Here is a 19608-nt window from a genome sequence, read left to right as displayed (position 1 = left end):
AAAAAAAAATATGATCATGCCATTGTGCACAGCGGGGAAATGGCTATTTCGAGTGAAGAAGAGGGGTGTGCGCTGAGGCGGGCATACACAAGGAAGCGCGGGCGCGACGACGCATGTGAAGGTGTACATATAAGGCATATATCATATAAATACGTATATACATATACATACATACATATATATATATATACATGTGTGCAACCGCTTGCAATATGGAGGCGTTATTACGCGCACCGCCGGTTCAGTGCACTTGCCCCCCGAGCAGTTCCCACCGACGCGCGAAGAATGTGCTCCTTACGCAGACGCGTGTGCGAATACGTATCCCTCTGCGTATCCACACGGGGGAAAAGAGTATCGGCCCCGCCGCAAGCACAAACATGTAAATGTTCGTACATAAAAAGATAAAGCTTATACGTGCATCATATATATATATTTATAAATGCTTGCGCGCGGCGAATACCAAGAAAAGGTTCAAGCGGTGGAGCGGTCAGGAGAATGCGCAAACATATGCACGTGCATGTGAATATATATATATATGTATATATGTATGTATATATATTTGTATATATGTATGTATAATGCTACCCTTGTGCACTCCTGCGTAGCTGCATGTGTGCGCCAACTGCTCGCTCCTCCCTGGACAGGCCGTGCCCTTTCATTGGGGGTAAGGGCTCAGCTGCAATTCTGGGCCAAAGCTTCATCAACACGAAAGGGAAGAAAAAACAGAAAAGAACAAAAAAGAACAACAAATAAGAGGGAATGGGGAAAGGAAAGGTTAGCCCCATTCCGTGTCGCAGCGGTTTAGCCAACTGTGCCTCAGCGCATTCGCACGGTGTTTCTCCTGAATGGTGAAAAATGCTAAGGATGCCACTTCCAATTTGCGGATAACTCGGGAGCGCTCCTTTAATTCCCCTCAGCGTTCGTCAAATGGACGGTTAAAAAGGGGAAAAAGAAAAAAAAAATAAAATACTCCGGAGTTTAAATAAAAAGGACAACTTAGTTGCATCACACAAAATGTGGCACGCATATGATGCCCCTTAGTAAGATAAAATTTTGCTCACATGTAACGTTTTAAGCGGACAACTGAGGTATTCCTTTATCCCTCTTGTGCTCCCACCCTTTGGGGCGGATTTTCAGACTGAACATATTATAACGTTGCCTTGTTATTTAGCAAACATAACATAGTTGTTGGAAATATGCAAATGGTCCAGTCAGTGTTCGCCTAAGCAGAACTGCACACATGGGAAAGGGGAAGTCATAGAACGCCGTCGTGCTTTCCCTTCGCAATTGTTTTCTCTATACGGGCAGGAACAAGTCGTAATCGGAAGTACCCATCTGGCAGTGTTACCAATCTGGCTGCTTCTCTTCCCATGAAAAGGGAAATTAAATAAGGATGCACCAAATGTGAAGTGGACGATCGGAAAGGGTTTCCATTCACATACGTATTTGCGTGCGTGTACATTCATCACACAGGTACTGTGTAGATCCTTTTCACGACCTACAGTGTGCCGTTCCGCAGCTACAAGTGTTCGTAGGTACCTGTACTTATTTGCGCAACGAGGGTGTGAAACTATGTGGGTGCGAGCACCGGTTGATCGTTGTGCTTCGGCACGTTTAAAAATGGACCCATTAAACGATGCACGTTGTAAAGAGACCAGACGGAGCAACGTGCGTAGGGATGGGGGTTGTTCACCGATTCGGGCCCCTTACCTTCCCCGTTCGATTGGCATTCACATGAAACAAGCCACCTTGTTATATGTACATGTTCCAATGAGGTGGCACAATTCACCTTTGCGTAAGTGGGTCTTCTATGACGTTTCTGCCACGAGCAAAAATACACACACAGAGCGGGGGGTGGTTAAAAAGACTTGTATAGTTGGGTTCTCCATATTTTCTGTTTCATTGCATTTTCACGCTTGTCATCACATTTAGAAGATGGGGAGCTCTCTCCCCCCCTTAGGGTTACTTCGGAACGTCGCTGTGGTGTCCATCATGCCAAATATGGCAAGCGCCCACACTGACTGGAAAATAGAAGGATGAACCGAAGGGAGGTGGAAGAAAAAGAAGGACATTATAAATGTAACTCAAAAGTTGATAAGATATTTTTTACAAAATTATTTAAAAAAAAACGGGGAAGACGATTGGGGGGAGAGACTATACTGTGCAACCACGTAGGCGATGAAAGGATGTTAAAATGCCCCCTATGTGAGTTCAGATGTGAAGCCCTTTGTTTTTGTTTGATTCATTCTGCTACAGCTTCGCGTGCGTGGGATGGGTCTCCTAGTAGAAGGCACGGTGCTGCCTACCCGCCGTGGGTTCTTAAAGCAAAATGTGAATCCAGCGAGAGGGGGACAGTCAAAGGTAAAGGCGGAGGCGATGATGAAGGCGACGACGAAGGCGGCTTTTTTTGTGTTTCTATTTTTTTCTTCCCACATATAGGTTGTGTTAATTTATTGCCACTCTTCGCAATTTTATTCCCTTTTTTTCCCCTTATTTTTTGCTTTTTTTTTGTTTTTTTTTCTGTTCTTCTTTGGATTTCTTTTTCCCCGCTTTTTCCGCTGCCCTTTTGCCAAAAATTGCAGAACTCCTCAGCATTTTGGGAACCCCCCAGCCCCCTGCAGCCGCATTCGAAAGTGCATATCCGCCTGCATGATCACAGCGGTAAAATCACTGTTGGTTATATGTGACGTGCACGCGAGTTTGCGCCACCTTTGGAGAGTAACCTGTTTTTTTCCGAATAGGGCCACGCGCACTGCTTCGACGTGATAGCGCCATGAGGATAGTCCCATGTGGATAGCCAGATGACAATTACGCCATTGCGTGATGGCATTACTGTACTTCCACGTGTAGGCTTCGCCCCCCACAGGAAGCGTAGCTTAGAGCCTCCGCGCTGCTACAACCCCCCAGTGGGTATTTATCGCAAGGGTAAGACGTTCACTGCAGCGGAAAGGAAGGCTCACAGCGGAAGAGTGAAAAAAGTGGTCCTTCATAGGGGTTGCAAAAAGAACGAAGAACCACCAGCGAGTGGTGAGGAAGATCGAACCAGGTCGTCACGTATAGAAGATACTGATCTGTATGAAGAAGGGGAGACGATGCCATGAAAAAAGAAGAAGAAAAAGCCTCTAATCAATGCACAAGTGGTATAGACACAAAATGAGTTTATGCGATCTTGTTTTTTTTCCCTCTCAAAGGTTCACCTTAGCGTTGTGCTCCTCTACGGTGTGTTTGATTATGTGTGAGCGTATTGGGGGAAATTAAAAGACGAATTGTAACGACAGCTTTGGGGGCGAGGCGAGGAATTGAATCAAGTCCAATCGCCCATATTTTACTCCACCGAGGGAGGAGACAAAAAGGGAGAAGTAACAGGAGAAGAAAAAGGGAGAAGTAGAAGGAGAAGAAAAAAAGAGAAGTAGAAGGAGAAGAAAAAGGTAGAAGTAAAAGGAGAAGAAAAAGGGAGAAGTAAAAGGAGAAGAAAAAGGGAGAAGTAAAAGGAGAAGAAAAAGGGAGAAGTAAAAACAAAGCAAACAAGGAGGAGGTGCACACTTCGGCGGAACTTCTCCACAGGGAAGGCGGCTTTATAGGAAGACCGCCCCTCAGAAGAATCGCCTTTACGGAGCGACCACCCCTCAGAAGAATCGCCTTTACGGAGCGACCACCCCTCAGCAGAATCTCCTTACGGGGAGACCGCCCCTCCTCACCATGGACCTCGCGACCAGGGAAGGAATCTCCAATGGGCACCTGATACACCACGGGCATGCACCACAGAAGGGAAGTAAAGGACAGAGGTACCACGGAGACGGTCGAAATTACTCGAATCACAGTGCCGATGAGTTTGATCAAGCTGAAAAAGGTCACACCAACGGGATGAAAAACAACCACTCCACCTCCAACAGCGGGAGGGAGAGAAGTACAGACAAGCCGCTTTCTAACGAAGAGGGTGATGGCAAGAGCAAATATTTGAGCAAAGAATATAAAGTACACTGGAGGGAAAAGGAAAGAATACAGAAAGTGATTAACAAAGAGAAGGAACTAGAGAAGGATTTTCTCAAGAGGGAAAAGGAATGGATCGAATTGGAACAACAGATTAAAAATGACACGTACAAAGAGTGGAACAAACTTCTGCAGATACAAAAGAAAGATATTGCTAAGCTCATTGAATCTGACTTAAAGGGGGAGCAGGAGAATGCCCATCTGTCTACCTCGAAGAAGAGGGAAATGAGGAACTCGAAGAGAAAAAAAGAGAAGGAACTGGACGATTTGGATCGCCTCAGCGAGATGAGGGAGGCGGAGGAGGCGCAGGAAGCGGCGAGGAGGAAGGAGCAGGCGGAGCGAGACAGGGCAGAGGCGGAGGAGGCGGCGAGGGAAGTCAACAGAGAAGCTTTCAAAGAATCTGCCAGAGAAGCTTCTAGAGGTGCCATAGAAACTGCCAACGAAGCCGCTAAAGACGCTCCGCCCAGGGGGGAGAACCAGGCCGAGAAGGAGAAGTCAGACCAACTTGCTGAAGACGCAACCGGGAAGGCAAACAACCAACAGGAGAGCAAAGATAGTGGGAGTGTGTCTAAGCCCAAGAGCAGTTTTTTTATGAATGCCTTGTCGTTCGTTTTTGACAGGGGCAGTGAGGGTAAGGTGGAAAAGAAAGGGGACGAGGCCCTGGCTGGTGAGGCAGCGGAGGGGGAGAAGCAAGGACGCGGTACCGCCGACGAGGAAGTAGACAACGACAATGCGGTTAACGAGGCAGTAGACAATGCGGAGAAGACTTGTGAGGAGAACTGCGCGGAGGAAGAGGCGGAGTACACTCCCCCCGTGGATGCGCGAACGAGCAAGCGGAAATCCCTCCCCTCAGAACCGATCAACATAAAGGTGAACGAGAGAAAAAAAAAAAAAAACACAGGCTCGGAGAGCGCGAGAAGCGTATCCACCAGGAGAGCCCTACAGAACGTGTTCAGCACCAACGATGAAGATGACCTGTTCGCAGGGAAAAAGAGGCCACTTGCCAAGTTGGGTGGAAAAGGTAAAGACGCGGAAGAGGGGGGGGAATCCCCAGCAGCCGCGACATCTGCGGCATCCGGGGAAGAAAGCGTCCAAACCGTAGAAGTCATAGAGAACTCGAAAAAAATCCTAGAGATGGTCCCCTCCAGCGAAGAGGAGATATTTAACTTCCCCATTGATTGGAAGGTCCTAAATCAGAAGGGGAATATAATTACAAAATTGAAGCCATGGATAAGTAAAAAGATAATGGAGTATATAGGCTCCGAGGAGAAAGAAATAACAGGGCAAATTAGCGACTATTTTGTGGATCAGATTTTGAAGCAGAGAGCTCCAAAGGAGATGCTTGTTGAGGCAGAGAAGTTTCTTGATGCAGATGGGAAGAAGTTCATTCTGAATATGTACAGGCTTATTATCTTTGAGCAGCTCAAGGTTACCAACGCTATGTGAATAGAGGCGGGGGAGGGCTGTGGACAAACCGACACCCTCAGGAAGGAAGTGTCTTTCCCAAAGGGGTGTAAAGGGGGGGGATGTATCTCAGCCCATCCTTGTTAAACCTTCTTTGTGAAATTTTCTTGCTAAGACTTCTTTGTGAATTTTCCTCGTTTTTACTTCACATAGGATTATTATTTTCCCCGTCTTTTATCTTCACTTTCACCTTTACTTTCATTTTCACCTTTACTTTCATTTTCACCTTCACTTGCTCTTTCACTTTTTGTTTGTTTTTTTGTTAACTCTGTCGGAGGGAGCCTCTGCCCTGCGCAACCGTTGCCCCCGTGTGGCCTCTTCCTTGCGCCCGTCGGGGAGATGACCACAACTCGCAACGAACAAATTGAAACCCCTTGTTCTGAAAGTTCACTCATTTTGTTAGCGCGATAATGGGTCAGCATATGTGTATATATATAGTATGCCTCTACGGGAGGGGGTTTATATACCCCTAAGGGGAAGGCCAACTTGACCCAACTGAATTTTTCTTGTCCATCGCGTGAATGAAATCCCTTTTCTGGGACAAAGGTGAAAGAAGGTTAGGAGCGGGCAGAGCGGGTTGGCCATAAATAAGCCTTATTTTCCCATGAACCCTGCAAGGAGTAAACTCGCTGTGAGGCTTCCTCTCGGTAAGATGCGTCTCCTATTGCTCCAATTTAACTGTGAACTGAAGCGGCACGCACCTGTACGTGCGCTGTTGTTAAACTTGCCTCACCCGCATGCACGTACTATACTACTATATGTATGCACAGGCCGTAAAAGGAAATGAGACTCCTTTCCTCCGCTTTTTCCGCTTCTTTTTTTTTCCGACACGCGGAAAAAACGTTCGCATGGAGAAGGGGGAAAAATTGGATACATCGATCTAAGCAGCTTTGCAAAAATGAAACCTCCAGCAGGTGAACATCTCAGTGCGCAAATTTGTCACTCCACGGATGGCACATAGGCGAGGAGGCCCGCGCGCAGGAATGGAATTCCTCCCTTGGCTGAAATCCACCCGTTGGAAGAGCGATTAATAATACAGAGGTAGGCATATATACCTACATATATTATATACACTTTTTTGTATGTATGTACGTGTAGGCGCCAAGTGACCCACCTCCGAGGCGCGATTGCAGGGGACCCCCGGCTCAAATGCTCACGGCGGAGGTATAATCTGTTTGCGGGGGGAGAGAAGGACAGGTCAGAAACCACGTCAGAGAAAAAATGAATACCAAAAATGTCACGAGGGAGGAAAAGAAGAAAGAGAAGGAGCTGAACGAGGCCAGGAAGGCCGGTAAGTGCCGCTGCAACGCCAAGCGTATGAGCGGATATGTTTGCCTGCATGCGATATCTACAAGGACCTGTTTTGATGTCCTCTTCGTGGCTTCTATACTTCTCGGACTCTATACTTCTCGACTTGTTCACTTCCCCACTTTCCCGTGTTCCCCCCTGAGCGCAGGCAAAATCGAAGCCCTAAAGGACGAAGAGGGGAACGACATAAACCCCCACATGCCCCAGTACATCATAAAAGCCCCGTGGTATCTGAACCAGACCAAACCAGGTAACGCCAGAGGAGGCTCCAGCCTTGGATGGAGATGCGCATCGCGGTGTAGAAAAGAAAGAGGAAGCTTTTGAGAGGGAGTACGGAAGCTTAATAGGGCGTAGGATCGTTTGAGTGGACGTAAGGAAGCTTAATAGGGAGCACTGCAGGGGAGGTCGGCCCCACCGAATGAACCGTCATATTATCCCCCCTCCCTTTCCCCACAGGACTGAAACACCAACGGTACAAGGGTACCGACAAGGTGAAAATAGAAGAGGAAAGAAACAAAAAGGTGTACGTGAAGAACCTGAAGAATGTCTCCGATTTTTGTAAAAACTGTGGGAGTGTAACACACAAGGAGAAGGACTGCCTTGAGAGAACGAGGAAGAAGAAGCTTAACTTTGTCAACAGAGACAACGACGAAGATTTTGTCTGCTTCACGCAGGATCTGGGTTACGACGGGAATAGGGACAGGTGGGTGGGTTACAACCCGGACAATTTCGAACACGTGTATAAGGAGTATGAGAAAATCGTGGAGGAGAAAAAGAAGAGGAAGGCGGAGGAGCTGAAGCAGAAGTACGAGAGGAAGGCCACGTCGGGGAAGAAGCGGAGAGGGGATAACGGCGATGGGGGAGATGCCGTGGATGGCGGTGATCGCGGGGATGACCCATCTGGAAGCGACAGCGAGGAGGATGACGCGGCAAAAGGCGCCACAGGGTCGGACGACCCACAGAAGAGCATCGCGAACGGAAGCAACCTCAGCGGCAGTAACTTGAACGGGAGCGAAAAAAACAGAAACGTCGCGAGAAATTTAAGAATCAGAGAAGATACAGCCAAGTATCTCTACAACCTAAGCTTGAATTCAGCATTCTACGATCCGAAAAGTAGGAGCATGCGAGAAGACCCATTTGCAACAACAAGGAAAAACCTACCCGAGGAGAGCAATCATTACAAGGGGGAGAATTATTACAACAATACAGATGAAGCTATCGAATCAAAGAAGCTAGAGATATTCGCATGGGAGACCTACAAGAGAGGAGAAAATGTGCACTTCAATGCACAGCCTACTCAACTTGAATTGCTGTATAGAGAGTTTTTAGCGAAAAAGGAAAAACTCATTAAAAAAAAGGAACAAGATATTTTAAAAACGTACAAGTGTGAAGATGTTCTGTGTAAGGATGGAGCCCTGGGGGAGGAACTCACTCAGTCGGAGATTTACACAGAATATAAGCCAGCGGATCAGATCGATCCAAAGGTGAAGAGGATTAAAATTCAGAGTAGATACGAGGAGGATGTTCACCTGTTTGAGCACTCCTCCGTTTTTGGGAGTTACTATGACAGGGAAAAAAAGAAATGGGGGTACCGGTGCTGCCGCTCCACGAATAAGCTCGACAAGTGCTTCTCCTCCTGAAGAGCGGTGACATATACAGACATTAGGAAGTGTGAAGCGAGTCATCTTCTTAAGGTTCGTCCAGCACAAATTGGGCGCTTAAAGTGAACGGGTTTATTCTGCCGTTTTTTTTGTTTCCCCCCCGTTTGGTTTTTCTGCCTATCTCATTCCTTTTCTTTTGCCTTTCTTTTTTTGCCTTTCTTTTTTTGCCTTTGTTTTTTTTGTCTCGTGTGCGCCCTATGCGCCGGCCGTCCTACCCCGTCGACCCGCACAATTTTTTACCAACGCTGTTCAGAGGTGGAATTGCGCTTCGCATCCACTTCCTCTGCGCACCTGGATGGGTGGCTACTTGCCCGTACTTCAAATATGCGCAACCCCTCCGCTGTTGGTGAGTCTGCGATGCACCCCCCGTTTTGAAGCTTGCGGGTAGGCATTGTGGCGCGCCATCTGTGTACATAGTGCAGAGGGGGCAATATCATCACAGCAGAGGTGGGAAGATCATCCTTGGGTGATTCATTGAAGTTCGCTTCCCCCATGATCGCTTCATGTTTCACCCCGTGTCCCCCCCCGCAAGGGGGTGAGTTGCCGGCAGAGCCATAAAGGCATTGTCCCCGCGGCTCCGATTGATTTTAAAAACGTTCCAATTTTCCCGTTCCCGTCTTTTGTTTAGCTTCTGCTTCCTCCTGTTTTCTTCATCGAGAGCGTAAATGAGCATCCGTCTGTATATTTCTGCACGCACTAGCCTAGTCCTCTTCCTTGTGTACTGTGCGTACACTCCGCCAAAAATATAGGAGGAGAGATTACTTTCGATTCTTCTGCGCATGTACTTTTTCTTGAGCTTAGCTAGCCGTCTTCTAATTTTGGGTTCTATGGATCTAATGCCGGGCTTGTGCTGCCCCCTTGGCCTCTCGTACTTGCCCCGGACGTTATACTGCCACATGTACCGGTAGTCCCTCGTAATCGGCTTGCTGATTTGGTAATATTTTTTGGCCTTCTCCTCATTCATGCTGTGGAGACTCTTTACAATTTTAACGTAAAGAATCCTCGGGGAGTAAAACGGGATGAGCTGCTCCACTCCGACCCCGTCGAAGATGTTCTTCACGATGAAGGAGGAGTCCAGCCGTTTCTTGCGTATCTCCACGCAGTAGCCTAGGGGGAGGGAAGCAGTGTGGTGAAGCGGTGTGGTGAGGCGGTGTGGTGAAGCGGTGTGGTGAGGCGGTGTGGTGAGGCGGTGTAGCGAGGCGGTGTAGCGACGTGGTGAGGGAACGCGGCGTGCCACCAACTCGACGTGCTCACCCTGAAAAATGGCGAAGGTCTGCTGCGACCTGGACAGCTCATACTTCACCTCCACTAAATCCCCCGGGTGGATCTTCGGCATTTTAAAATTGCGGAGCTTCTTCATTTTGTTCATTTCCTGGAGGTGCAAATTATGAATAAGCTGTCTTCCAAAAAAATCGTGCATGTAGTTTCTGTAGTAGGGGATAGTTTTGGGCTTCCTCTTTTCCTGTTCAGTCTTTTTCGCCACGTTCTCTTCTTCTTGGTCGATGCAGTCTACGTTCGGCCAGCTCTTGGCCGTATGGTCGTTCCCGATGTTGTAGCATTTGAACTTGCTTAGGCTCGTGATAACCTTTGTCCTGATGTACCTCTTTATCTGCGAAAGGGGGAGGGGAAGAGGCGGCGGAGCTGTTCACTTGATCTGGTCAGCGGTAGTGAGTAGTTATCCCTGGGGGGGAGAACTTCGCGTCTCCACGGGGGTCACTGTTATTCCGGAGATCCCCCCCCTATGGGCGTACTCCACCGCAGGCTGTTTCTCTCACCATTTAACGGAGGGGTGAAATGGAAAAATGGGGAAACGAAAAAGGAGAAGTGGGAAAGGAGCAAATGTTAAAAAGAAGAAGAGGAGAAAACTTGTGAAGGTGTAAAATGGCATTCATCAATTTTGCAAGGCTTCACTCTTTTGCGTGGAAGGTTTCATTGCCCCCCTTTTCTTAACCCGTTAGAGGCGGCTCCTTCCTGTGCTGTACCTGAGGAAAAAAAAAGAAAAGCCTCCTCCCAGTGTAGGACGTCGCCCAGGAGGGTATATGCAACCGGGGTGCCGAAACATCGAACTGCTACACCGCTTCGTAGAAACGAACGTAAGCTTTTTCCTCTCACTTAGATCAGCGATTGGAAAAAAAAAGGGGAGCATGTTTTATACCCATAAGGCACAGTCCTCGCGCAGGAAAGCTTCCCCCCCCAAGAAAAAAAAAAAAAAAAAAAAAAGGAGGGGTATGATACGACGCATGGAATGCCTCAAAATGAAGGAGGAGGGGTAGGTGTCACCCATTCACAGTGCATGCACATGTGTGCATAAGTTCTACATCTTCGCCTACCCCCCCCCCGGTTAAAGTAAAAAAAAAAAAAAAAGGGCAATGCAACAGCGAGGAGGTTAGCACATTGGTACATCTCCGCTTCGATTCGGCTTCCATCCCATTCCATCCAGCTTCTTCAGTCCCAGACGATGTTGCTGAGGGCACACTTGGCCTGCTCGAACCTGTTGAGCTTCCTAAAAATGACGCCCAAATTGTAGGAGGCCGAGAACAGGAGGTGGCGCTTGTCGAAGAAAAGGAGAAACAGGTTGGAGTATTTGTTATTTAAGTTGTTAAAATAGTTGGTGAGGCTTCTTAGGGGAGTGGCTTTCCCTTTGTGACCAAAGTAGAGACACGTGTAGCACATGCAGCGATTCATGTTAATGACGTGTTGGAAGATAAATCTCCTGTTAAGGTTTAACTTATTGGAGGAGCAAATTTTTTTCATCTCTTTATCTGCCCGCCGAACTAACCGGATGACGCTTAGGTATAGCTTCATGCACTCGGAGAAGTAGGACAGCTGATGCAGCGCTCTGCCTAAATTGTACAGAATCTCCGCGATGTAGATATATTTGTATGGCTTATAGAAGAGAGAATACCTTTTGTACTTTTTTTTTTTTTGAAGAACCTTTTGCTGATACCTCTTAGTGATGTAATCATTGAGGAGGCAGAAGGATGTCATCATGACTGACTCTCTGTTTTGCACTCGGTAGCCACTCGCGTAATTGAAGTAGGACGTCATGAGGCTGAAGAGGAAGTTCACATCATCCGCAACCGTTTCGAAGTTGTTCTCTACTTGGTTTTGCCTCCTCCGCTCTTCGCACAGCTTCAGCTTGCTGAACAGGAAGTGCTCCTCCTCGAGGTCGGCCGGGGGGTTAGCGGAGTTAGCGGTGTCAGCGGGGTGGCCCGGCTGATCACTAGGTTGGCCATCAGATTCGCTGCCTGATTGGGAGTCCGTCAATTCTTCCTCCTGGGCTCCTTCCCCCTCTGTGTCGCTGGCCCTTCCCTTCAGCCTTTTCACCCGATTCACCCCCTTGACACGGCCCCTCCACCGCAGTAGACGCTGCCGATTGGCCTTCCTCCCTTTCAGCAGAAAGGCATACGCGCGAGTGTACTCCTGAACGGAATTCACGATCATGCAGGAGAGGTTGCACACATTTCCGATGAGGTAAATCAAAAAGGGGTTGCTATCTCTACAATGTAGAGTCCTAACTAGGAAGAGCCGAAAAGTAATTAAGATATTTTTGTACCTAGACTTTGAGATGGAGGATAGATAATTCTGGCAGAAGGTCCCCGTCAAGACAATATCGCTGTAATACTTCAGCACCTTGTATTCATCGTTTTCCTTTCGCTTAAAAATGTAGGCATCGCTGAGACATTTGACCTGCCTTTCGAAGTTCCCACTGGATATATACAGCCTGTTCAGGAGCAGATTGATTCGGAAGAGGAAATACTTACAATCGACATGTTCATGCATCTTGAAGAAGTTACTGTACTCACTTCGCATCTCTTCCGTGATGATACTAGAGTAGGGAGTGTTGAAAAAATAAGATTCTACGTTTGCAAGATGGTTTCTACTTCTATGATGCTGGAATTCCTTCTTCACCCATTTCATATAAGTGAGGAACTTCATTTTGCTGGACTTTCTGTTTTTTAGATATAGGCTGAGAATGTGTATGGCGTCCTCATACATATTCATCGTCGTCACGATGAAGAGGCACTCCTCTAGGAAGAGTAGGCTGAAATATAGGCCCAGGTAATTTTCAAACGTAAACAGGTTCATTTTTTTCTTCGTCACGAGGAAGGAGAACCGCTTGCTTCGCTTTGGGGGGTCTCCTGTTTGCAGCCCCCCGGTTTGCAGCTCCCTCCCCTCGCCGCCATCTCCTCCATCTCTGCATACGTTGCTATGGCCAGGCGGCATAAACAGAGACCTCCACCCCCCCGGGTGCGTTCCCGCCTGCGTCCCATCCTCCACCTCCGCTTCCCCCTTGAAGTTCATAATGTCCTTCTCCATGGCGGTGTGTATGCGCTTGAAATCCTGCTCGATCTCGTAAAGGAAGTAAAAAAAGCTGTAGCTGAATTTGTAGAATTTCCCCATTATTTTGCTGTTAAATATTTCTGATTCGACGCCCTGCGCGAGGCGCCGCAGCTGTCTGTGGAATTGCCGCCTGGCGGGGTGGGGGGTGGGAGAGGCGGCCAGAGGAGCGGCTGGAGAATCCGCCACACGGGCAATGCTCGTACCCCCGTTCACCGATTCGCCTGGTGCGCCCCCCCGGGCGAGCACCCGTTGCACGTCGAAGACAAAGACACCCTTGTAGTACAGCCTCGTGCCGACCATCTTCAAATCCTTGTGCACAATATCCAGGTTCTCCGGCTTCTTCCTATTTTTGAAAATGTGAAAGGAAGTGGCGAGGAAGACGACGTACTCCCTGTAGGTGTGCAGGGTGACAATCCTCTGCCTGAGTCTTCTGCGCGGGGTGGCCCGGGCCACGCTGTTTTCGCGAGTGTTGCGGTTGCCTGGATTGACTGGATTGCCTGGATTGACCGGATTGCCTCCGTTGCTACATTCCCCGTGGGTTGCACTCTCTCTCCTCCTCCTGGAGCCCAGAAAGATTAAGACGTTGTAGAGGTAGAGGTACCCCAAGACACTAAAGTTGTACTTGACGCAGAAGTAGCAGAAGCAGATGTTTACCCTCACCTTAATGATATCGTTGACATCCCGGTTGGACAAGAAATGATCGTATTTGTAGAAAACGCTGTCCTTCTTCTGATACACATAGAACATATGGATGATGTAGCTATTGTGAGAAAGGTAGAGGAGAAGTTTGTTTTTTCGATTTAGAATTTTGAGGAGGAGGACTTCTCTCTCTTTATTGCTTAGAGGGTTCGGGATGGAACACATGAATCGCAGTTTCTTCTGCTTAATGCTGAGGAGAATACTTATCGCTTTGTTGTGTCTCTTCGTTTTATGTAGGATATCGATGTACAGTGTTTTGATGTCTATTTCGATGTTGTTTTTCTTTTCCAAGTATTCATTATTCAATATTTTGATGATTATTTTTTCTGCTTTGTTGAACTTCTGCAGGTAGTAGTAGCACTTGAGTAGTTTGTACACAGTGGCGAGGAAGTCGACTCCGTTGTCGTACCGAACGAGGGTATCACTGGCGGGGCCGCAAAGGGAGGGGGCATTATTTCGGCTGTAACGCGACTCTCCCCTGGAAGGATCCTCTCCCTTGGAACGATCCTCTCCTGTGAAAGAGCTCCTCGCCGCGTCCTTCGCTTCCCTCGCTTCGCCCTTCCTGCGGGCGTACACCAATCGGTAAAAATAAATGGCGCTCTCGAACATGCCCCGCGAGTAGTATGACTCAGCGAGGTGGAAAATGAGATCCTCAAACAGGACGTAGTTTCCCAAAATGACTTGAAAAAAGTAACACTTAGTTAGGTAACCATAATCTACATTGCCGACCATCAAGAAGGACTTCACAAATTGAATGAAAATGTCGAGATGGACTTTCTGGCTGCTCATCCTGGTCAGCATGGTGTATACAAAAATGCACTCGTCGTACTTGCCGCTCAAGATCTGACTCTGCATGAAGAAGCAGATGATGGATTTTTCTTTGTACGACCAGATGTCGGCGCGGGTCCTTTCCCCCGATGCGGCTTCTCCCCCTGCTCTTCCTCTATCCCTGCGCTTGTCTCGGATAACCCGTTGAAACATATCCTTTAAGAAGTGGTAGCTGTCTTGTGGGTTTCTCACCACCACGAGGCACACACAGAGGTACAAATCAACAATCGTGTCGACCTCACCTCCGCAGCTGTTCCGTAGAAGCAGCAGCCACTTCAACCCGTTTTTGTAATCCTCCAGCAAAAGGTACGTAAAGGCTACATTAAAATAGAGGTGCTTCAAAAAATCGTCTAGGTCGTCTATTTGCTCTTTTGCCATCTTTTTCTGTTCGTTTTCCTTCGATGGTCCGAGGTGGTCACCATAAATGTGATCCTCCTCCTTTGGGATGCTGTCCTGAGGGTCTCCACTGGAATGGTATGGACTCCCTCCGTAGTCGATTTCTCCCTGGACAGACCCTTCCATGCGCTTTTTCTCCCTCTTGGCAATCCTCTTTCTATATATTCGTAGTACCTTGAAGAGGCAGTACAAAATGAGCTTGTACTCTTTCTCCATTTTACACAGCTCAATGATGTTATACCATGACAGGTAGTCATTCCTCAGTAAATGTGCTGCAATCAAATAGTAGTTTATTGCCTTCTTCACATTTTTGTATTCTCTCTCGTGTATCAAACCTAGGAGGTGAAAGGGATCGTGTAAGTTGGGTGCCAGCTTAATGACCTTCTCCAGGATGGTTATGCATTTGTCGAAATGTTGGCTAATGTAGTAGCTGTTGGCCTTATTCATTAACGATTCTACCTCTTTATTCATTTTTGTTGGCTCAGCGGAGGACGGGGTGGAGGTGGCTCCCTTTCCTCCGTTCCTGCTCCTCTTGGTTTTCCTTTTTTTCTTCCTCCTGTGCTTTTTTTTCCTGCGTAAGGGGTCCTCCACGTGGTTACCAATGCGGTCATCAAGATAGCGGGTTGTCTCCTCATCGTCATAGCAATCTCCCTCCTCATCGTCATAGCAGTCTGCCTCCTCATCGTCATAGCAGTCTGCCTCCTCATCGCCATAGGAGCTTCCCCCCTCCGCATTACCATACCGCAGCATTAGCAACTCCTCGTCGCTTATGGAGCTCGATCTGGAGCTCCCCTCCGAGGGGAGATTGCTGGAGACATCACTCCCCCGGTCGACTCTATCAAAGGAATACGAGTCATACGTATAAACAAGTTTCCTTCCCTCCTCCAGGCACAGTAAAGAATACTCCTCATTGCAGCAAAGGTAAAAATACAAGATGTTGCTCAAATTTATGTTACAAATGTTTAGTAGTCTCTTCTCATTGAACGTGATGTGGCTGCTGTTAAGCGATTGGGCTATTTCATTGCCAACCAAGTCCTCACCACGCACAGTGGAATTCACTCCATGGGGCTGACTCATCCCTTTGTTGTCACTTATTGGGGGGAGACCATCTGCTCGCTCTGTCAGGAGATACTTTTTCACCTTACTTAGGTCATCTACAAAGTGGGAAAAAAAAACTGCACCATGGTCATCGTCATCACCATCATCCTTCTCGTCTTTGTTGCCCTTCCCGCTGTAAAGACACGGATCGATTTCCTCATCGTTCGCTGAACCCAGGAGCAACTTCTTCTGTTTCTCTTCATAGGTCTCCATTTTGTTGTTAAAGTTCAGAAGGTGGTCAATCTGATTCTGCAAAATGTCGTCGTTCATTTTGTTGCTCTTCACTACTGAGTAGTACTTCATCACTTCTTCGTCTTCCCGCGCGGGGTACCTCTCCTCCTCACCTCCCACGACGTAGGCCCTGCTTCCTCCACCGGGTGATCCCTCCGCATCGTACCAGTTACAGTTACTCTCCCCTTGCTCATTTTCAAACTGGGGGGCGTGTTGTTCATACAGCTTGCCCCTCCTCCCTCCAGGGCCTTTCCTATTCACATTAAAAAGATGCTGAACAAACGAATCCCTGTTCTCGCTGTAGTGGCTGTACTGACTGTCCTCGCTGTGTTGGCTCCCCTCATTAGCATTCCTTTCTGCATAAGATCCTGTGTCCCTCTTCGTTCCTTTCTTCATTTTTGGTGCTGGGAGTGGTATTCATTTTGTGCATAATCGTCTTGGGGGAAAGAAGCATTTCCCTTCGCACAGATCAAGTGAGGAAATGCGAAAGAGACGTTGGTAGGCACAGGTCAACCTGTTCGTCGTCTTAATCGCTACCTAATCTGGGGTGTGAATTATTTGATTTCCTCCCCTACGACATGTCACCCTCTCGATACGTAACTACATGTCATTTGGCCATCCCTCCCTTTGGAATTCCTAGCATGGGGAAAATTAAACTAGTGACCATTTGAACGCAGCGAAACGGGGGCGCGTACCTTCGCCCGCGGCGTTCCTTTTTTCCGCGACTCTGTTGGGAAAAGGCAGCTAAGTAGCTGCTGAGAAGCGGCAAGAAACCGCTACGGAGGGGACCAAATGGAAAGGGGCGAAACGGCAGAATACCATTTTTCTAAGGCACCGTCCTGGAGTGTTACCAATCGAACAATAACAAGTTAAATCAGAGCATGTTTTTTTTTTTTTTTTTTTGTTGTATAGAGGAAAATTGTGGGGGGCCAGGGGCATGGAACCTTGCATGCATGCAAAGGTTAGGACGAAGAAAGATACGTATGTGCATACTAACGTGAGGACGAATAAAGATACGTACATGCATTATAGCGTGAGGACCTATGCAACGTGCGGGACGTGGTGTCTCCTTGCAGCGCTGTGTGATCATGCATCCATGCACATGCATGTGTAGAGGCATGCGACGTACTCCAATGGGCTCCCTTTCTCCCCCGTCGAACGAGTGCCACAGAGGTGGCGCCGTACAACCACGCACGACAGCAGTGTACGACAGAACCGCACGACAGCGGTGCACTATAGATGTACATGTGAATACATTCCCAGGTGCAATGCACCCCACTAGAGGCTTCCTCGGTTCAAGACTTCCCCCTAAGTGACTCTTCTTTCCTAATAATAGGGCAACCCGCTTGTATGACCAAAAAGTGACACCCACGTTAAAGCGGTTGCTTTGAGGGGCTGCCCTTAGAGGCCTACCGCTAGCTGGGAATACGAACAGAGTGACGAGCCGTTCCGCCTGCGCAATAGGCGAAAGGATGTGAAATGGGCCCAGGTCGGAGCTCCCCTTGCGAGGGGTGCAAGCAACACGGTGCGTTGACTCCGCCCGTTTCCGTGCACAACTGTGCTAGGCACGCGAGTGTACTATCGTGCAACTTTCTAATTTTACGCCCTGGGTAGACACGAACGGAAAAAGGGGGAAAACACCCTTAGGGCTTTGCGCCTATCGAAATGAGTTTCACTTTCCTGTGACGGATAAATTTGGTGATGCAGAAGGGAATACAAAGAGAAGCAGCGTATAGAGGGGGGAGGTTTATTCTTTTCATTTTCTGTTCTCTTTAGCTTTTTTTTTTTTTTGATACCTCCTGGGGTAAGATTATTCTCCATTGTTCTGTCCGTTCGTCCTCTCCTTTTTTTTTCACTTGTCCGCTCTTTTTTTTTCACTTGTCCACTCGTTTTTTTTCCTTTTTTTTGTTCGCTTTAACCGAGAGTGCGCATTTTTGCCAACTAAAGGGAGACACACCCCTGGTATGAAAGGGGCCATTTTAACGAAGCACGCATTCTTGCCTGTCTCGTTTTTTTCTTTTCGCCGACTGTTCATCCGTTCCCTCGTGTGTGTACGTGTGCACATGGGTAAAACGGCAGAGTAATTTGGGGTGCGGAAATTTGGCCGTAATTTGGTAGCAATTTCGTTAACACTTTGTCAATGTATTGCCAACATGGTGTCAACACTTTTTCAACAAAATTGTCACCTCTTCGTTACCTCTTTCTCATCGTTCTGTTACCTGTTTGCTATTTTTTTGCCATCTGTTTTCCATCCCTTTGCTATCTCTTTGTCAAAATTTTACCCACACTTTACCAACTTTCGAACTGCCTCGCCTCCGAAACTGAGCGCATCCACCGTATGCACGATTAGACTGAATTCATTTCGCCTAAACTGTGAGCACCTCCTTTATTTTCCCTCCGCCAATTGGCGCATAAAGAGTAAGAGTGAAGTTAGGACGAAGCAAAACACACAGGAACACGTGACAGTATACTGTACAAGGGTGTACCCATTTGTCGTAAGACAGACAATTTTTTTTTTTTTTTTTTTTTTTCTTTTGTATGAACTGTTCATAATTTTTTTTAAGCGACTTTTCCTGCTGGAGTGTGGCTGCTCGCCTCTGACGTCCGCGGTAATGCGATAGAGAAGGTAAGATCGCCGGCCGTCGTGCGCAAGGGCACACGAACGGACACACACATGGCTACGCGCATGGTGGATGCGCAACGTGAGTGTAAACTCCTAACCGTATGGACATACGTGTGCATGCTCGGACGCTGTCACGCGCGCCTACCGGGGGGGAAATTTTGCAGCGAGTCCAACCACAGGGGCAAAGCGCATTTCGCATCCAACTTGCGCGAAGTAGAGACTATGCAGATGCTTTACCCTATCTTTTTACAAAATCGATTTTTCGTTGTCGTGAATGTGATTAAAGCGAGGGTAGCGACGAGTGATTTGTACGTGCCACGGGAAGAGAAAAAGAAATCCTATGGCTGCGCAGGGGGACATACATATGGGTGTAGGAGTATGTGAGTGTATGAATGTATGAGGGTATAAGTGTATATATTTATGTGTATATATGGGTGTATATGTGTGTACACGCCCGCACATGTGCGTACATGGGTGTGTAAAAAAAAGACTCCAGTGTGAGTGTGGCTGCACATTACAGTGTGCAAATTGTGGAGTGATATATTTGCTGCCTCTTTTGAATGATCCTTTCCGCTTTTCTAAATGTCGAAATTGTTCATTGGTGGGGAGGAGTCCACTTTTGCAGTTAGATTACGCGCAAGCAAGTGCACATAGCTTTGCAGACGCGTGTGCGCATGCATCATTTGTGTAATGTCTTTGCGATAAATCTCCGCGCACAGTTGACGTCGCAACGGAGGGGGGAGCAGCGTGAAATGCGAGTGCACGGTGTCCAAATGAGTATGCATTTATGCATCTTCGCAAGTATTCACATATGCATATGCGCCTGCGTGTGTGTACCATCGCATGGCGCCGCACGGTGCATGTGCGTGGGTGCCTACACGGACGTATACGTGGATGCGCATACGTATGCTTCGCACATGCGAGTGAGCAGAAAATGGCGGAGAGGACACTCCCCCAGTGTTCGCA

The 19608-nt window shown here is 47.8% G+C and overlaps 4 protein-coding genes across 4 annotated transcripts; 2 read left to right on the top strand and 2 right to left on the bottom strand.

The window, feature by feature from the left end:
• Window positions 1-3699: 3699 nt before the first annotated feature.
• C922_03285 (hypothetical protein) lies at window positions 3700-5436 on the top strand (the record flags this gene model as incomplete). The annotated part of the gene is made up of 1 exon (XM_008818877.1): window positions 3700-5436. The coding sequence occupies one exon, from the start codon at window positions 3700-3702 to the stop codon at window positions 5434-5436; it is 1737 nt and encodes a 578-aa protein (XP_008817099.1).
• Window positions 5437-6675: 1239 nt separating this feature from the next.
• C922_03284 (hypothetical protein) lies at window positions 6676-8402 on the top strand (the record flags this gene model as incomplete). The annotated part of the gene is made up of 3 exons (XM_008818876.1): window positions 6676-6745; window positions 6911-7012; window positions 7219-8402. 3 exons carry the CDS (start codon window positions 6676-6678, stop codon window positions 8400-8402), a joined length of 1356 nt encoding a protein of 451 aa, XP_008817098.1.
• Window positions 8403-8931: 529 nt separating this feature from the next.
• C922_03283 (hypothetical protein) lies at window positions 8932-10201 on the bottom strand (the record flags this gene model as incomplete). Its single annotated transcript, XM_008818875.1, has 3 exons — window positions 8932-9530; window positions 9678-10032; window positions 10175-10201. The coding sequence occupies 3 exons, from the start codon at window positions 10199-10201 to the stop codon at window positions 8932-8934; spliced, it is 981 nt and encodes a 326-aa protein (XP_008817097.1).
• Window positions 10202-10868: 667 nt separating this feature from the next.
• Window positions 10869-16415, bottom strand: C922_03282 (hypothetical protein; the record flags this gene model as incomplete). Its single annotated transcript, XM_008818874.1, has 1 exon — window positions 10869-16415. One exon carries the CDS (start codon window positions 16413-16415, stop codon window positions 10869-10871), a length of 5547 nt encoding a protein of 1848 aa, XP_008817096.1.
• Window positions 16416-19608: the final 3193 nt, after the last annotated feature.

This window comes from Plasmodium inui, assembly GCF_000524495.1.
Source record: "Plasmodium inui San Antonio 1 unplaced genomic scaffold supercont1.13, whole genome shotgun sequence".
NCBI lineage: Eukaryota > Apicomplexa > Aconoidasida > Haemosporida > Plasmodiidae > Plasmodium > Plasmodium inui.
The sequence above is the reverse complement of the archived record's forward strand: the minus strand, read 5'-3'. Positions and strand labels throughout refer to the sequence as shown.